The sequence below is a fragment of the Clarias gariepinus genome, chromosome 16 (genome assembly GCF_024256425.1).
Source record: "Clarias gariepinus isolate MV-2021 ecotype Netherlands chromosome 16, CGAR_prim_01v2, whole genome shotgun sequence".
NCBI lineage: Eukaryota > Metazoa > Chordata > Actinopteri > Siluriformes > Clariidae > Clarias > Clarias gariepinus.
In genome coordinates, this window is record NC_071115.1 from 12143331 (window position 1) to 12163366 (window position 20036).

A 20036-nucleotide genomic window follows, 5' to 3' on the forward strand; every position below is an offset into this window, starting at 1 on the left:
ACACACTTTATCAACCATTTTCACATTTTATCAACAAACTACCGGGTCTAATTTTGCTTCTAATTGTACAATTAATATTTTAATTTCTGTTATCTTAGCAGGACAATTCAAAAGTGGGTTACCATTCAGATCAGCCTCCATTTATGGTAATGCGTATAATGTATATTAATGTGTGTAATATATGTAAAATGTAGTATATATGCTAATTAAATTAGTTTGTGTGTTTGTTTGTCCTGTGTGGTTGTCTATCCTGTCTTCAGCATATTCAGTGATTAAACAAAAGAAATGGGATCAAATGTTTTACTGCCGTAGACTGAACAGTGTTTAAGGTTTTTGTAACAAACTGAAATACAGCCTATTTTATTATCTTTTTTGCCATTAACATCAGCAGTAAACTAATCACTGTGTTAATCACTGTATATGTATTAAGATTAATATATTTTCTGATTTTAGAGTCACCAAGTATATCAGTGCATTTTGGGAGCTGAGAGGTGGCGCAATGAAAATAAACAGCTTTTCCGGTGGAAATGTTGCTTCACCTGTACATGAACAAGGATGAAGCAGAGAAGGCCCTGTGTAAATTTGACACACTAGAAAATGTTGGAGAAGATGAAAAAAAAAGATATTCTAGTGAATTTTTCATTTGTCTTCTCCGAAATGAAGGACATGCTAGTGTTTTTAGAAAATGTAAGAGATACAATAAAAATTAAATTAGTTTACTGACAAAAAAATTTAGGATAATCCCATATAGTTTGTCATTGCATTTTGGATTTGCATCTCTGTATTGTTAATACCTGTTTGGGTAATTTTTTAATAAATGTTATTATTAGTTATCATTACTATGTGCAACATTTTTTACTATCATTAATGTGCTGTATAAAAGAATTAAAATGTATCAGTTTGAATAGTAGCATACTCTCCTAACATACTTATAATTTAGTAAGTGTATATAGCAAGTAAGGGATAGGCAAATATTAAAAATATAGTGATTGCTGAATAATTAATACATATCCATTAATCAGTCAGAGCGCTCGATACACTGGAAAATTCTGTTCTAAAGTTTAATTGACATTAAAATCACTACCATTTTAAAAATAACAATGAAAAAAAAAACGAATTTTCAATTCAAAAGTCGATTTAATAGTCAAATATTTCCATCCTTTCTAAAGTGTAAAATCAATCTGGGCCAGGACAATTTCACTTTTACTATATAGTTGGGTACCTGCTAGGTATGGTATAATACATATTTGCTTGGCCAAAATGATTTAAGTCACCAAAATAAGGTTTTATTGATAAACTGCGCAGCTTTCGCCAACGTGAACACTCCCGTTACAGGCCCGTAGCCAGGGGGGGTTCGGGTGGTTCGAACGACCCACCCCCCACTGCCAAAGGTCCAGAATTTTTTGTTATTATTATTATTATTTAAAAAATATATTTTTAAGACAGATTAAAATTGTTGGCCATTATTTAAAATAACACTTTATTACAAAACATTTTACAAAAAAAAAAAACCGCGACGTGACAAACCTGCGCAGCAACTGACGTTTTTTTAAATCTGCGCGGCGTATAATATGGATCAGAAAGAGCAGGAGAGACGGAAGAGAAAGCAGGCAGCAGCGTCATTATCGCAGTATATTAAACATATGTTTAAAAAGACTGCCAAACAGAGTAATTCTGTTACTACCTCAAGATCAAATCGCTAACGCTAGTTAAGTGGTAGCTAATCGTCAACCCCACATCACACACAGAATAGTTCTCTTGTGCCTTTTCTTGGGCGGTCTGAATGGCTATGACAAGTCTGTAACATCCTAAATAAACATTAACAGACAGTAGCCTATCTGATGGATCTGTGAATTTATTATATTAAATAATGTTAATCTATCAAAAAAAAAGAAAAGAAAGAACGACGAGTTCAATGCGTAAACAAACCTGCTTGACCATGCATAGTATTGGGATTTATTAACATTTTATTTTAAATTAATAAATTATTCTATTAAATTAGTAAATTTATTAAATTATTCTATTAAATTAGTAAATTTATTAAATTATTCTATTAACCATGGGTGATGCTGTCTGGTGTCTATACGCGGTGTAGACAGCATTCGAATGAAGTTTATCATAAATAATTGTTACATAAAACATAAAATAAAATAAGCCCACAAAAAATAATTTTTATCCATCCCACAGTCTTGTAAGTACATTAACTGATCGTCTTTTCCCCGTAATATTTGTATATTATTATTATTAGATAATTATTGGTAATATTTTTATATTTGTTTATATTCCTCATTTCGATCTCTTTACGTTCTGAATGTAAATGATAGCCTACTGTAAATGCTTGACATGCCAATAAAGATTGAATTATGCTATATGACTGGGATTTTAAAGGTTAAATTTAACATATTTTATTATATTTCGCCTAATTAATAGACTATATAAATAACAATTCGTTGAATATTAAATATATTTTATATAAGTTCAATAAAGTGAAGAGGCAAAGACAAAGAAATGCGAGAGCATGTTGATGAGAGAAATTGAATTTGTAGTTTAATAATATTCCAGTAAAAATTCCTTAAATGTATTCTGTTGTTAGTGTGGTTTTTAAACTTTTAAACACTGAGTGTGTGTGTTTTTTTTTAAAGTGAAAAAAGGCGCACGTGATCTTGATAAGCAATTTGACAACATTGTAGCAAATATTTTTGGTGCATCAAAAGCATGCACATTATGATACCAGCAGACAAGATAATCCAGCACATGTCACTAAAATGCAGTATTTAATCCTCAAAATCAAATACAAAATAAGTAAATACTTTAATACAAAATACTGAGAAAAAAGGTCCACTTTTTTAAAAAAAAAAAAGAACCCCCCCTTGCACTAGGCTGGCTACAGGCCTGCGTTAGTAACGAGGCGAATAAGGAACTTCAGCCGCAGAGTGAGACGCTGCGCAATAAGAAGCCAAACGAATCGGAAGCTGCGAATAAGGAGCTAACTTCAGCCTTGTATAAAACTGGATGTTTAAGTAAGTTTAAAAAAAAAAAAAATGAGTATCGTGGTTATCACGTGTATGCACTCTACCCTTGAGTTACATGCTATAATAAATTACAAAGTATAACCTTAAATATATTTAGAATCAATCAGTATCACATCTATCACCAAACAGCTAATGTACGTGTAATAAAAGTAGTCGTGATGTCAGTACTTGCCCAGCAAACCAGCCTTTTGCAGCGGCTTAAAACTGAAGTCTGAATTATCTTTAAATATACAAAAAAAGCGAAAAGACACTCGATTTTGTATAGGTTATCTGTTCAATTCACAAAGTTCGTAAAAACGAGAGAAAAACTGTTAAAATCCTCGTTTGCCTTCTCAGCGTTAGGTAGCGAGTGACGTCATGATTTGAGCGACCGGGGAAACATAGGGAAACTGAATTTTCCGGAACACCTGTTCGGTATGTGGGAAGTTTTCTGTGCAGTTCATCGGTGAAGCTGCACTTACGCTTCGGCATATTCCCTGCTATACTGCTCCGCTCTCTGCATTTGCGCAAAAAAGTAGTACCCTAGTATTGTGTGCAAAACGCCAGTCAATTTACGTAGACGCGTAATGTATGGAGTTAATTATGTGCCAAAATTTAACAAACAAACACAATCTGCTTTGCAAAGAAAAAAACGACTTTCTCACAAATGCAGCGTCTTGCAAACAAACACAATCCGATTTGCAAAGAAAAAAATTCAACTTTCTCACAAATGCACCCTCCGTATTTTCTCACAAATGCACCCTCCCTATTTTCTCATACATGCGCCCAACCTATTTTCTCACAAATGCAATGGAGCAACTTCCTCTTCCAAAACAGCAGATGGCGCTCTCGGTCAATTTACTCTATTCTCCCAAGACCTCAAACAACGTGTTTATATGGTTTACCCTTATGTCCCAGAGGAATATGAGTGGGCAACAGTTTTGAGGGGTCTATTGTATATCCAGACAGCCAGACGTATTAACAATCCACTATCTTTAGGATAGAGCTCTGTAGGTGAATAATACAGTTATATCAAACCACAGTTGCATTTTAATTAACTATTGAAGGCTGAAAGAACTGCCATTGGCTTTTTATATCCATACCAGACGTATGCGACATGATGCATCAAAATCTTTTATAATTAGTGATCATAACTACATTTAAGGAGGGTGCATTTGTGAGAAAATACGGATGGATGCATTTGTCAGAAAATACGGAGGGTGCATTTGTGAGAAAGTTGAATTTTTTTCTTTGCAAATCTGATTGTGTTTGTTTGCAAAACGCTGCATTTGTGAGAAAGTCGTTAAATTTTGGCACATAATTAACTCCATAGTAATGGTCCTATGAAAAACCGGACATTTTCGTGAAATTATAAAAACCCGCCAGGACGCCCCGGGCAGGACGTAAAAAAGTGGACATGTCCGTGCAAAAGAGGACGCTTGGACACCCCAATACTGATACCATTAAAAACCTATACTAAAGTGTTACCAGTATGTCAGGAACATGTGCTAATGTCCCGTTACGAGGGAATATAGTTTTAGCGATATTACATTACTTACACGTTAGCAAGTCCAGAAGCATAACTATAAGTACACTACAAACATTACTCACTCCAAACTGGCTTGTTCTATGTTTAGGTCACTTTCCTATTAATGTTTACATCGTTAACCGACGGTACTTTAATATAATTAATTTCATGTTATTCGGCACAGCCGACTTAGCGTAGAAACTCCGGTGTTTTTGAAAATAACCACGTTAGTTCGCTAATGCTACTGTAGCTAATATAGGTGTTTTTATCTAGTAAACACAGACGCAAAACTCAATATACAAAGTAGTTGTTCCTGACATAAATCATAAATTTGCTCATGGAAGAGATACATTTAACACAGAAATGACATAAGTTTGCTTTCTTACCTGTTGTTTTCTTTTATAAAGTATGGCCGCCAGCAGAACGGGATTCAGTCCACGATAATACTACGTCATGAGGTCACGTGACACGGCAAACGTTTGATTTGAAGCAGAAATGTCCTTTGAGTGAACGGATTACATTTAAGTTTAAACAGGGGCTGCGATGTTTGCTTTAATACGGAGCCCCGGTAGTCACCTAGGGAGGGGAAAAAAAATAAAAATAAAAATCTGTGGCAACAGTTTTGTAATTTGTGCCCTCAGTTTAATAATCCGTTCCCACAACTTCTTAAACCGCTCCCTCAGTTTACTTATCCGTGCACTCAGATTTTGTAATCCGTACCCACAAATTCATAATTCTGTGCGCACGCTTTTGCAATCTGTTCCCACAGGTTTGTACACAGACTTCTTTAGAAGAACAGGAAGCTCCTCGCTACGTGTAAAGGAATCTTATTACATATTGTTTTAGTGTGGATTATTAAGTGTAATACATCAAAGTCTCTTACAGCATGCTTACAGTGATCTTTAGATATCAATTGTAGCAGCTTTGAGGTAATAAGAATGATTTGCATTAAAATATTGTGATAATTTGTGATAATCAGCACGTTACAATTATTATTATTATTATTATTATTGTTGTTGTCATTATTTAATAAACCTGGCATTGTGTATTGTAACCAACTGTTGATTAATTGCTTTCTTTCTCTTTTGGAATTCTTTTGGATAAAAACTAATTCTAAATGCATAGCCTAAATGTAACAAAATGCCTACCAGCAGTAATAGTAGTAATTATTATTATTATTATTATTATTATTATTATTATTATTATTATAACTATAGCATACAAAATAATTAATAAATGCTTAATTTATAAATAACCTATTATAGTTTTGGAAATGTGTTTTTCCGACTATAAAAGGTAAAAGTAAGTAAGTCAATTCAGCATCTTACGGTTTATATACATCATACGAATTGCTGCCCAATGACAGTCTCTGTCTACCCTTAGGCTTCCATCCACCTTGAGCTTACTTTTTCCTCACCCTATAGGATAGACAGATTTGGACTAATTTTCAGGTTATTTATAAATAAAGCATTTCTGAATTAATTTATAATAAGTGTACTTAAATGTAATCTATTATCATTATAAAATAAAAATCTTCTTCTTTGTCTTTCGGCTGTTCCCTTTCAGGGGTCGCCACAGCGAATCATCTGCCTCCATCTAACCCTATCCTCTGCATCCTCTTCTCTCACACCAACTAACTTCATGTCCTCTCTCACTGCATCCATAAATCTCCTCTTTAGTCTTCCTCTAGACCTCCTGCCTGGCAGTTCCAACCTCAGCATCCTTCTACCGATATATTTACAATCTCTCCTCTGAACATGCCCAAATCACCTCAATCTGACTCTCTGACTTTATCTCCAAAACATCTAACGTGGGTTGTCCCTCTGATAAACTCATTCTTAATCCTATCCATCCTTGTCACTCCCAAGGAGAACCTTAACATCTTCAGCTCTGCTACCTCCAACTCTGCCTCCTGTCTATTCTTCAGTGCCACTGTCTCTAAGCCGTAGAGCATTGCTGGTCTCACCACTGTCCTGTACACCTTTCCTTTCATTCTCGCTGATACTCTTTTATCGCACAACACACCTGACACTTTTCTCCACCCATTCCAACCTGCCTGTACCCGCCTCTTCACCTACTTTGAACACTCTCCGTTGCTCTGGACCGTTGACCCTAAGTACTTAAAATCCTGCACCTTCTTTACCTCTGCTTCCTGTAGCCTCACTGATCCTCCTGGGTCCTTCTCATTTACACACATGTATTCCGTCTTGCTGCGGCTAACCTTCATTCCTCTGCTTTCCAGAGCATACCTCCACCTCTCCAAGTTTTCGTCCACCTGTTCCCTGCTCTCGCTACAGAGCACAATGTCATCTGCAAACATCATAGTCCATGGGGACTGTCTTACCTCATCTGTCATCCTGTCCATCACCAGAGCAAACAAAAAGGGGCTTAGAGCCGATCCTTGATGCAGACCCACCTCCACCTTGAACTCTTCTGTCACACCTACAGCACATCTTACCACTGTCATTCAGCTCTCTTACATGTCCTGCACTACTCTAACATACTTCTCTGCCACTCCAGACCTTCTCATACAATACCACAGCTCTTCTCTTGGCACCCTGTCATATGCTTTCTCTAAATCTAAAAAGACACAATGCAACTCCCTGTTACCTTCTCTGTACTTCTCCGCCAGCATCCTCAAAGCAAATACTGCATCTGATGTACTTTTTCTAGGCATAAAACCATATTGCTGCTCACAAATGCTCACCTCTGCCCTTAACCTAGCTTCCACTACTCTTTCCCACAGCTTCATTGTCTGGCTCATTAGCTTTATACCTCTATAATTGCCACAGCTTTGCACATCTCCCTTGTTCTTAAAAATTGGCACCAATACACTTCTCCTCCATTCCTCTGGAATCCTCTCACTCTCCAAGATCTTGTTAAACAAACTTGTCAGAAACTCTACTGCCACCTCTCCTAAGCACTTCCATACCTCCACAGGTATGTCATCAGGACCAACAGCCTTTCCACTCTTCATCCTCTTCAACGCCCTTCTCACCTCACTTCTACTAATATATGCTACTTCCTGTTCCACAACAGTCACCTCTTCTACTCTTTGTTCTCTTTCATTTTCCTCATTCATCAACTCCTTAAAGTACTCCTTCCATCTTTCCATCACCCTCCTGGCATCTGTCAGTACATTTCCATCTCTATCTTTAATCACTCTAACCTGCTGCACATCTTTCCCATCTCTATCTCTCTGCCTTGCTAACCTGTACAGATCCACCTCTCCCTCCTTACTGTCTAGCCTAGCATACAAGTCCTCATATGCTCTTTGTTTGGCCTTTGCCACCTCTACCTTCACCTTACTCTGCATCTCCCTATACTCCTGTCTACTCTCTTCAGTCCTGTCAGTGTCCCACTTCTTCTTAGCTAGCCTCTTTCCCTGTATACACTCCTGGACTTCCTCATTCCACCACCAAGTCTCCTTGTCCACTTTCCCCTTACCTGATGATACACCAAGTACCCTCCTACCTGTCTCCCTGATCACATTGGCTGTAGTTGTCCAGTCAACTGAAAGCCCCTCCTGACCACCCATAGCCTGTCTCAACTCCTCCCTAAAGACTTTACAACATTCCTCCTTTCTCAGCTTCCACCACTTTGTCCTCTGCTCTGCCTTTGTCCTCTTCGCCTTCCTCACCACCAGGGTTATTTTACACACCACCATTCTGTGTTGTCTGGCTACACTCTCCCCTACCAACACTTTGCAGTCACTGATCTCTTTCAGATTACAACGTCGACACAAGATGTAGTCGACCTGAGTGCTTCTGCCTCCACTCTTATATGTCACCCTATGTTCCTGCCTCTTTTGGAAAAAAGTATTTACTACTGCCATTTCCATCCTCTTTGCAAAGTCCACCACCATCTGTCCTTCTACATTCCTGTCCTGAAGACCAAACCTGCCCATCACATTTTCATCACCTCTGTTCCCTTCCCCAACATGTCCATTGAAGTCTGCACCAATCACCACTCTTTCATCTCTGGGGATGCTCTGCATCACGTCATCTAACTCACTCCAGAATTTCTCCTTCTCTTTTAACTCACATCCTACCTGTGGGGCATAACCACTAACAACATTGAACATTATCCCTTCAATTTCCAGCTTCAGACTCATCACCCTATCTGATACTCTCTTCACCTCTAGAACATTCCTTACAAACTCCTCTTTCAGAATAACTCCTACTTCATTTCTTTTCCTATCCACACCATGGTAAAACAATTTGAACCCTGATCCTAAGCTTCTAGCCTTGCTACCTTTCCACCTGGTCTCCTGGACACACAGTATATCCACCTTCCTTCTCTGCATCATATCAACCAACTCTCTTCCCTTCCCTGTCATGGTCCCAACATTCAAAGTCCCTACTATCACTCCTAAACTCTTGCCTTTCCTTTTCTCTCTCTGCTTTCGAACACGCCTTCCTCCTCTCCTTCTTCGACCAACAGTAGCCCAATTTCCACCAGCACCCTGTAGGTCAACAACACCAGTGGCGGTCGTTGTTAACCCGGGCCACGACCGATCCGGTATGGGAATTATATTCGTGATTCGCATCACTGATTTGGCAAACGTTTTACGTCGGATACCCTTCCTGACACAACCCTCTGCATTTATCCAGACTTGGGACTGGCACAAGAAGACACTGGATTGCGCCCCCGTGGTTGCATTATTATAAAATAAAAATAATTATTATTAATATTTAATAAACCCGGATTTGTGTTTTATGACAGACTGTTGACTAACTGCTTTCTGCCTCATTTAATAATAATCTCAATAATAATAATAATAACAACAATAATAATTATAATAATGTACTGATTATCACAAGATTTTAATGCAAATCATTCTTATTAAATCACAGTATTCTACCTCAAAGCTGCTACAGTTGATAGCTAGAGAATAACTGTAAGCATGCTGTAAGACAGTTCGGTGTATTACACTTAACAATCCATAATAAATAGGATAATAAGATTCAGGAAGCTTCCTGTTCTTCTAAAAGAAGGCTGTATACAAGCCTGTGGGAACAGATTGCAAAAGTGTGCGCACAGAATTATGAATTTGTGGGTACGGAATACAAAATCTGAGTGCACGGATAATTAAACTGAGGGAACAGTTTAAGTAGTTGTGGGAACGGATTATTAAACTGAAGGCACAAATTACAAAACTGTTGCCACAGATTGTTTTTTTTTTCTCCTCTAGGTGACTTCCAGGGCTCCGTACTTTTAAGCAACGTAAAATTCGTATAGGAAATCAAAAATTTCCATCAGATCAATGTAGAAACATACTTTGTATCAATGACACAGCAGTTTCACTTTTTTCAGTGTAGGTGTTATCCAAACATGAGGTTACCTGCTCCAGTATGCACAAAAGATTTAAAATTATGTAGCAAATGAGTCAATAATAAAATGGGATAAAGATTACATCAGAACAAGTCTTATAACAATGAACAAAAGAGAAAAAATACTGTACATGCGATACTTTGTATGTGTTTAGCTTAAACTGTATCATAGGACCTTATTGTTTTGCTACAGTAATACTGGTGTGACTTATAAGAGAAGTAAGCAGTAAAGAAATCTTGACTTGCCGAATTTTCCATAGATTGTTTGTAATCAAAATAATTCCCTTTGTTAGCCTGACTAGGTAGTTAAAGGTTGCTAGGTAGCCTGATATTTTAAACAGTTAACCCAACTTTTTTTGTTCTTATTGTTTACTTTTATGGACACACTGTACAGTACTTTTGACTAATGTTGTAATGTTATTTAAATGTAATAATTTATATTCTTTCTAATTAATAGTAAAAGTTATATTAAGTACAGTATGTGTGCCCCACTTTCCTCTTTTTCTACAAGTGTGTGGTCGGCCTCCACTAAACACAAAGATTGTTAGTGGTGAAAATGCTGCTTCTGGGTCCTGGCCTTGGCAGGTCAGCATTTAGTTTCAAGGCAGCCATATTTGTGGCGGCAGCCTGATCCGTGAGAACTGGGTCTTATCGGCTGCTCACTGTTTCCAAAGGTATAGGAGTTATAATTAAGAAAGTATATAATAACCACATGTAGGTATTTGCATTTTCTTAATGTACAGCTCCTATGCAATAGTTTAATAAAAGTACACAGCACATTCCCCATTTCTGAATTAACACCCACCATATAAGATTATAGGACTGTTTATAAGACTATCAATATCTTTTGTTTTCAATTTTAGCTTTGGTGCAGCATCCATCACACTGGTACTAGAAGCGGAAAATCTGCAGGGGACAAGCACTAATATCCAGCAAAGAGGCAGTGGTAAAATAATCATTTTCAAATTTTAACAGTACCACTGGTAACAATAACATTGCTCTAGTCCAGCTGTCCTCTTCAGTGACGTTCAATGATTATGTGTTGCCGGTGTGCCTCGCAGCAACCAACGTTCTTTTCCTGATGAAACAAATGCCTGGGTCACTGAATGGGGCAGAATTAATACTAATGGTGAGTGACGCATTGAGTGTTTAATGTTTAATAAGGTGATTTTAACATATTAAGTTTATTTTATAATTAAATAAGGAGAAAAAAAAATTCCTTTCTTCAGAGCATTTTCCTTGTGAAAAAATCTTTGTGAAGAAATTGACGTGACAGTGAAGCAGTTAGAAATTCTCAAACTTGACTTAGCAACATTACTTAAGTAATAAAGGAGCTGAAAAATATCTAACATTCAGCAAAGCTTCTACCAGTTTAATTATCTTTACCTGTATTTTTTGTCACTAAAGTAGATTTTTCAGCAGGTTTCATTATCTGTAAAAACATGTTGATTAAATGTAATCTTGGGTATTTCAGTGAATCTGCCGACCCCTCAAACAATGCAAGAGGTGGAGGTGCTAACTATCAATAACACTGCCTGTGCAACTGCATATGGAGATGATATTATAACAAACAATATGATATGTGCTGGCATGGCTGCAGGGGGAAAAGGTGGATGCAACGTAAGAAATCTAAAAACATATGTTAATGCTAATACCATGTAAATTCAGGACACACTGTTAGTCAAGATCAATCAAACCTGGATTCAGACTGGGATTGCGAGCGTTCCCACTGTGTTCACCAGAGTGTCTCAGTACCAAGTCTGGATTGAGGGCAAAATCAACAGCAGTCAACCTGGATTTGGTGCATACTCAAGTGGCAATTGTGGTTCCCCCAACCTCTTCTATATGCTCCTTTATTTTCCACCATCCCCTTTCTCCATATTCTAGTGATGTAAGTTAAAGACAGAAGCACAACAATAAGTTAAACTGCAGTCAACTTATTTTAAGAAAAAAAAACATATTTAGCCTTTATCTGTAATTCAGATTTAATACATTATAGTCTCCAAAACTGCATTTTTAATGGCAGTGTAACTTTATGTGAAACAAAACCCAGAACATTGTGCCTGAAGAACATGATGTATACAACATAATCTTTTGCTTTTAAGATTTTCTTACTTAAATAAACCAAACAATCAAGTTCAATGTCTCTAGATAATAAGGATTACAGGATTTCTCTTCTAGAAAGAAAAATTTGTCCACACACACAATTTATAGCCGGATTGAAAATAAAACAGCCTATCAGAATGTACCCTTGTCCAGTCTGTGATTAGTTGGTTTTGTGGCGCACAGTGTGCAAGCTGAGCAAGCATGGGGGTAAGAAATTTATATGCATGCAAAACATTTTTTCTTTTTGATTAGAAATTAGATAATACAGTGGAACCTTGGATCACGATCATAATTCGTTCCGGAAGCGGGCTCATGTTCCAAAGTACTCGTAAACCAAATTTTATTTCCCATAAGAAATAATGGAAAATCTAATTATTTGTTCCACAGCCCAAAAAAATAAATACATAAAAATGATTAACACAAAATATAAAGTAAAAATAAAGCAAATTAACCTGCACTTTACCTTTTAATAAAAGTAAAAATAAATCTGTGTGTGTGAAGCCCCTTCTGTCCTGAGAGAGAGTGTGTGAACCGGGCACGGTGTCAAATAAGAGAGGCTAAGGGAGAAAATATTATTAATTAGATTTTTAACCATCTAATGAGACTTTCTTACACAGTAAACCCTTCTCCATTCTTATTTGAATTTCACAAAAAACACACATTAAGAGTTTTGTCGGAAAAATGACACATGTGAGCGCATACTAACGGAATAACTGCTGTAATGTAAAACAAACAAACAAATGAAACTGCACTTTACCTTTAAAAAGAATCGTGACAGAGCAGTGTTTCTGTGAAGAGCAGAGAGTGTGTGTGTGTGTGTGTGTGAAGCAGAGAGGAGGTGAGAAGGTTGTCTATAACAAAATGTTTAATTAAAAAAATAACATTATGTAAACTTATTTTAGAAGCTTTGTGTTTTAGGCAAACCATGGCACGGAGCAGCCATTTTTCCTAGCAAAAGTTGACACGAACTTTCACAAAGTGAAAAGCCCATTGCACCGATCAGTGAAGAGAAACCTCTGGCTTGGAAAAAAAAAAGTGCCTGCTATGATTGAACTGAATGCATTCATTGAATTTTTGCAGAATGTTGAAGCCAAGAAAAATTATGTTTACACTTTGTTACTGTCATTGCAGTTATTCCAGAATTAATGGAGAATAGTTATATGTCATATGTCCTGTGAAATAAGACGATTTTGATGTTGTGTGAACAGCATAGCATATACAAAATAAAGCTACTGTATGAGAGATGTTGAAATATAACTATTCGTTTCACTTTCGAATTGATATAGCCCTTTATTCCTTTTACTCCTGCTATTAATAACACTGATTTAATGCCCTTTTCCAAATGCAAATTTAATTATGTTGTGAAATGTAATGTGCAAATGTGCAATTTTTGTGTACAAGAGACATGGGGTACACACACTGTGTGTGGGAAGCTGTTGCATTTGCTATGTCTGGTTATGTCTGCTATAACCTGTTTTCCACTGGAATTTTTTAAACTATGATATAAATTCAGGGGACCATGATGTCTCCCTATCTTAAAATAACAACTGACTGTTGCTGTTGTTGTCACATACTGTAATTGCCTAATTCCATTTGTGTTATTTCATAGTTTTGAATTTTACAGAATATATATCTGCTTGAAGTTTACCATGCACAATAAGTGAAAATAAAATGTTGAGTAAAAACAATGTTATATATAAAAAAAAGGTTTTGTCTGTACTCTCTCTTTTTCGAAATCCTTACATTTCATACTTTGGAGGACCCAAAACCAGTCATTATTTCTACCATAGTATGTTTCTGGCTGAACAAAACCAAAAATTATGTCACCGCATCTAGACCTTTTTTCCAATTTGGTCCTTTTCCCTCTGAGTGGGTGTGTCTATACGCATCACTCAACAGATCCAATCAATGTGTGATGTTTTTTTATGTATAGACTTGATCAATGTATCATTCTTCTATCATATTCTTTATGTCGGAAGTTTAAAACCAGTTTGTTTCATATGTTCCGAAACCATGGCCCTAATAAAAAACAGTAACGTGAGGCCGTGTAACATACCTGAACTGAGAGCCCAGTGTTATGCACTAAAATGCACTGATAAAACAGCACTGTAGAAGTACAGGTGAAAAACTTATGACAAAGCTTAATCTTTATCCAATATACTTTTTTGATTTATCATCTTTGATTCATTACAGACAAAATACAACTTAGGGTAAACAAAGTAAAAATTATTTATTTGTATTTATTAATTAATAAGTTAGGCAAAGAGTTCTGCTGTACAAAAAACAGGCAGACATGTAAGTGGCTTCCTCCTGACATTATAATATCAATTCATATTACTTTATATTATATTATTACTCACTCACTCACTCACTCACTCACTCATCGTCTAAACCGCTTTATCCTGTATTCAGGGTTGCGGGAATCTGGAGCCTATTCCAGGCGGCTTAGGGCACGAGGCGGGGTACACCCTGTCCATCGCCGAGCGATATGATATGATATGATATGATATGATATGATATGATATGATATGATATGATATATGATAATCACAGGCCCTACGCTAAAACCAAAATTTGTCTACCAACTTGTCCATAGCCAGCATTGGAGTTTGGTATAAATGATATGGCTGTATAAACAAAAGGAAATTTCAGTCTAAACTTTGCTGCTTCAAAGATATCTGGATATAGACACTTTGAAAAGTTATGATTCAGTTTATTCTTCTTTTAGAGAATAGAGCTTTAGCAATAATATTAATAATAACAATAGTAATTAAAAAAAATAATTTCCCTTAATTATGTGATTTTGACTGCAGAGAGGAAGAATTTATGGCACAACCCAGTAAATAAAAACCTCTTACATGCAAGTCTAGCAAGACATACTAAAACATACTATAAAGTTTTAATAAGGCAAGTACAGATGTCCAAGGTCTACTCCCACACTGTCTGTCTTTCACAAATGAGAATGACTAACTTGGGGAACTAGTTCTAAATCAATCTAGGAAGTAATACATTACTAGATCACGTGACAGGTGACAAAGATAGGGGTGGTTATGGTTTCAAACTTGTTTTGCATAGCCTACATCAAGGAAAAACTCTTTTATACATTTAACAACATCAGGATATAAACTGAAACTAAAGGAGTCACGAAGGAAAATGGAGATTAATTTGTGGAAACTTCTGTGTGTTCTATGTGCTCTACTACTTAAGGCTACAGGTAAGTGAAAAGGAAGTGTGATTCAAATTAATCGATCATATATTTAACATATTAAAATAGTAGGGATACCTGACAGGTGAATAAAATATTGTTTTAAAAGAGTATATATCACAATTGCTGGATACTTATGTTTTTTTATTCTTACAATTCTTACATTATGATCCTTCTTTTTGTATATTGTACATTTACATCTAATTTATATGCATCTAAGTATATATACATCAGTTTACTGGTATATATATATATATATATATATATATATATATATATATATATATATATATATATATATATATATACCAGTAAACAGTAAACTGATGGCAGGATAATGGCCACCCAAGGCTCTTTAATATTATATAGGCTCTATATATTTATGCCTGTGGGGAGCAAAGGCTATACTGTGGACTGATCCCACAGAAAAGCCAATGTCACTTGTGGTCACCATGAAAAAGCATCTGAGCATTCATTTCACCACAGCCCGCCATGTATGGGGACAATCAGGCAAAGACCCCAAGGCTGCCAACCTGGCCTCCTAATGAACCCAGAACCCATTCTGATCAAACCCCCATGGTGCCGGACACTGTCCTCGTGGTATAAGGGGAACATACACAGTACTGGGCATAATATTTTACATAGTAATTTTATGGCAGATCAATGTAGGTTTTTTGTTGTTGGTCTTCCGGTTGCTCCCATCAAGGGCTTTCCATAGTGGACCACTGTATCTACATACAACTTGGCACAGGATTTACACTGGATTTTTACAAAAAAATACAAAAAAAACAAAAAACAATGAAGATGAAGAAGGCACTTCTTTACTTTTTTTGTTGGCCTTATTCCTGTTGAGATGTGCAGTGTGTGTTTACTTACTGTGCTCATGGTATCATTGATTTTTTTTTCTTTGTAGTTGTTATTCTCTGCATGACTGTATATTCTCTTTTATCCTTCCAAACAATTATTCTTTAATCTGCTGCAAATGCAAGTAGTTTGTTATTTAACTTAAATAGAAAAGGAACTGCAGTACTTGAGTGCACTATTGTGAAAATCATGTTTTTGTCAAAAAAAATAAAAGAACTTACTTACTCAGTGACCTATCTTACATAAGGCAGTTATTAAATATGCTGATTTATTTACAATTATTTACTACTGTATAATTTTGTTGGATTAGTTTTATGTACAATATGTTTAAAATTATTGTCAGGTATTTCTTTGTCTTGTCTAACGCAATAATGTCATTGCTCTTGAAAGAATCTTGCTAATACAGGTTCAGCAGGTTTATGCTGTATTTATAATCTAAAAGCTAAACATACTGGGGAAAATTTACCACCATTGTTTACATTTACATTTAGGGATTTGGCTGACGCTCTTATCCAGGGCGACTAACAAAAAGCTTTGAAGTTTCCGTCATTGGATACTTACACTGGGTTACTAGATTACTAAATGCCATCAGTCATTGTTCATACAGTATATAGTTCAACATTGTGCTTCTCTATTTTTTTAATAGCCTCCTTCTCCCAGCTACAAGGTAAGTCCTTGATTCAAACCACACTAAAGTTGTTTATTTTTAGTAAAAAAGTTGAACAAAAGATTTACCTGTATGTTAACGGACAGGTTTGCAATAATCTAATGTAATAAGAGTATGTAAACCCAAAGGTCAACACAGCTTTTACATGAAAGGCAATTATAGCAGTGAATGCTTCAGTGTTTTTTTAAAAGAAACCCAAAACCTTAAAAAAAAATATGACTTAGTAGTAATTAGAGGGAATAAACACAGTATAGTTTTACTATATATGCACAAAGGGCAAATAATGTGGGGGGGTGGTGCTGTAACTGTGACACCAAGGCAAGCAGGCTTTGTGGGCAGTCGGCTTGCCATACATTTACATTTGGGCATTTGGCAGACGCTCTTATCCAGAGCGACTTACATTTTTATCTCATTACACATCTGAGCAGTTGAGGGTTAAGGGCCTTGCTCAAGGGCCCAACAGTGGCAACGTGGTGGTTGCGGGGTTTGAACCTGGGATCTTCCGAACCGTAGTCCAATGCCTTAACCACTGAGCTACCCCTGGCCCTGCCATACAGCGGAACAACATGGAGCGCGCAGGAGTGAGTGGAGCGATGCCCTGCAGAGCTCATCGGAGAGAGACTGGAAAGGGTGAGCAAGTGATGCAGCTGGACTGGAAAGGGTCGTGGCTGGCTATTTGACGCATGCCCGCAAGGATACAGGATGACGGAGCCAGGGGTAAGGAGGAACCCCAGTCTGTGTCTCAGCAGAGGGTGCAAGGCGAGGAGCAACAACGGCGGAGGCTAGTGCCCCAACACTTGATGGCGAGCTCATCCACCAGATCTACGCGTGCCTGGCGACAAATGAGCATGAATGCATGCAAACCCTGCTGGAGATCCAGTCAGTCTCAGAGAAGGCTCAGCCAAGCCAGAGAGCACCGCTGCGGGCCCAGATCTCCCAGAGTGCCCAGCGATGGGCTCAGATTTCCCAGAGAGCCCAGTGGAGGCACGAGCCAGCTCCGCCTCTGCCAGGCCTCAACGAGCTGATCAAAGTTGATGTGAAGACGATTAGCGCCAAATACAGGGCAATCTTGGAAGAAAACCAGTAACAGATTTTTATTTGTTGGTTGTATTTTTTGTTGTTGTTTTGAATTTTCATAATTATGTGCCCCTTTGTGTCTATCACATAAAATCCTGATGAAATACATTTATGTTTTTGTGTGTAATGTGACAAAAGTTCGAGCGGTATGCATACTTTTGCAAGGCAATGCATTAAATTTTATATTTCTTTATCTAGTGTGTAATATATTGTGTAATAATAATTTTTTTAAGGAACAGTAACATTTAGTTATATTTCAGTTATATCAAGGTGTCCTTCTGTGCTATCCCTCTTTCATTCTAGTGTGTGGTAAACCTCCACTGAACACCAAGATTGTTGGAGGTGAAAATGCCGCTCCCGGGTCCTGGCCTTGGCAGGTCAGCATTCAGAGAGGAGGCAGCCATTTCTGTGGTGGCAGCCTGATCAATGAAAACTGGGTCTTATCAGCTGCTCACTGTTTCCAACGGTATATGAGTTATGATTGAGAAAGTCTAAACTAACCACACAATAGTAATGTATGCACTTTCATGGTGTACAATAAATAGGGGTTCTCATTGTTTACTCTAAGCATGTTATCACTAGTTGTTTAGAATGTAAAACTTGATAAAAATAAGGTCATGGTAAGTTGAATATAATGTGAGTCTCAATATTTTCTTTTTTTTCAGCATTGGTGCAGCATCTATCACATTGTTACTAGGAATGGAAAGTCTTCAGGGGACAAACCCTAATAAACAACAAAAAGGTGCTAGAAACATTATTGTCAACCAAAACTATAACCCTAGCACCAGTGACAATGATCTTGCACTAGTCCATCTCTCCTCTTCTGTGACATTCAACAACTATGTATTGCCGGTGTGCCTTGCAGCAACCAACAGTTCTTTTCCAGGTGGTACTAATGCCTGGGTCACAGGATTTGGTAGAATTGGTTCAAATGGTGAGTTACCAATTTCATTTATTTAATTTCATTTATCGAGTTTATTTAAAAATAAAATCAGAAAAGAAATTAATCAATCTGTGTATTGGAACATTCTTCCCTGCTGAAAGATCCAGTTTAGTCTAACTGGCCAAAACAACCCAAGATATTTAAACCAGTACACCTGTTTCACTTTTGACCTGTTTCTGATCTACTCTTACTAATACAAAAAATACTTACCAGCAAGCTAAGAGCTTCTACTAGGCAGTTGGTTAGGCCAAGCTTGATTTTTCAGCAGGGCCCATTATGAAAAATGGGTTGGTAAAGCTAAATGACTGAACTTTACAGTGAATCTGCCGTCCCCTCAAACCCTGCAGGAGGTGAAGGTGCCAATTGTCAGTAACAGTGACTGTGCAAAACCATATCCAGTTGGTACTATAACAAACAATATGATGTGTGCTGGTTTAGCTCAGGGAGGAAAAGATTCATGCCAGGTAAAAAAAATAAAACCCTGACATATTATTTTGTACGTGGTATAGTGTCATGTGGTAGAAGAGCGTGCATTCTGATTAAAACTTGTTGTCCTTGCAGGGTGATTCTGGAGGTCCACTGGTCATCAACATCAACAGATCTTGGGTTCAGGCTGGGATCGTGAGCTTTGGCTATGGCTGTGCTTTACCTAAATATCCCGGTGTGTACACCAGGGTGTCTCAGTACCATGACTGGATTAACAGCAGTATCAGCAGCAGTCAACCTGTATTTGTAGCATCAAGCATCAGTCTTGGCTCCCCCCACCTCTTTTGCTTGTTCTTTTTTTTCCCCTTCTTATTCTAACTCCCATATTTTGGTGATAGTCAAATTAACCATACAAGCAAAAAAAAAATTATATCTTGGTGACTCTCTTGCACCCCTACCTTTGATGCAAGATGTACATAAATTACTATATACTGTACAGATATAAGGAATTAAAAATCAAACAAAATAAAGTGTCTTAGTAAATTACTGAGCCATGATTAGCCATGAGAGCAACTTTGGGACATCTTGGCAAATATTCCAAGAAGGAAGACCATTATTCTTTCCTCTGTTGCAATTTTGATGATGGTTCCTACATTAGGTCATCTTTTTGCAAGGTTATGTACATCATTTTCAAATCCATGAGTATGAATCCCACCTTGGGGTCTGTGTGCACAGCCAGTTTGTATGTTCTTACCATGCTTGGAGGGTTTCCTCTGGGTACTTCGGATTTCCGCCCACAGTCCAAAGACATGCATATTAGGCTACTTGGTGTTGAATGTTGACTGGAGGTCCCACCACAGTCATGAATGGGAATAA

At 37.1% G+C, this 20036-nt stretch overlaps 1 protein-coding gene across 2 annotated transcripts; it reads left to right on the forward strand.

Moving 5' to 3' along the window:
• The first annotated feature begins 15102 nt into the window (after positions 1-15102).
• On the forward strand, positions 15103-19570 carry LOC128544383 (serine protease 27-like). Of its 2 annotated transcripts, XM_053514433.1 has the most exons (6): positions 15103-15192; positions 16694-16714; positions 18095-18257; positions 18457-18725; positions 19053-19198; positions 19296-19570. In XM_053514433.1, exons 1-6 carry the CDS (start codon positions 15132-15134, stop codon positions 19536-19538), a joined length of 903 nt encoding a protein of 300 aa, XP_053370408.1. In that variant the 5' UTR covers positions 15103-15131; the 3' UTR covers positions 19539-19570. The 2 variants fall into 2 exon arrangements, with proteins under 2 accessions (XP_053370408.1, XP_053370407.1); XM_053514432.1 differs by lacking the exon at positions 15103-15192 and having other exon boundaries at positions 16542-16714.
• The last annotated feature ends 466 nt before the right edge of the window (positions 19571-20036 follow it).

Excerpts from the sequence above, each read along its gene's own strand:
- LOC128544383 (XM_053514432.1), top strand. The coding sequence starts at position 16,630 with ATGCCATCAGTCATTGTTCATACAGTATATAGTTCAACATTGTGCTTC. Across the intron at positions 16,715-18,094 it reads CTCCTTCTCCCAGCTACAAG|TGTGTGGTAAACCTCCACTG; the intron begins GTAAGTCCTTGA and ends CTTTCATTCTAG. Across the intron at positions 19,199-19,295 it reads GAGGAAAAGATTCATGCCAG|GGTGATTCTGGAGGTCCACT; the intron begins GTAAAAAAAATA and ends TTGTCCTTGCAG.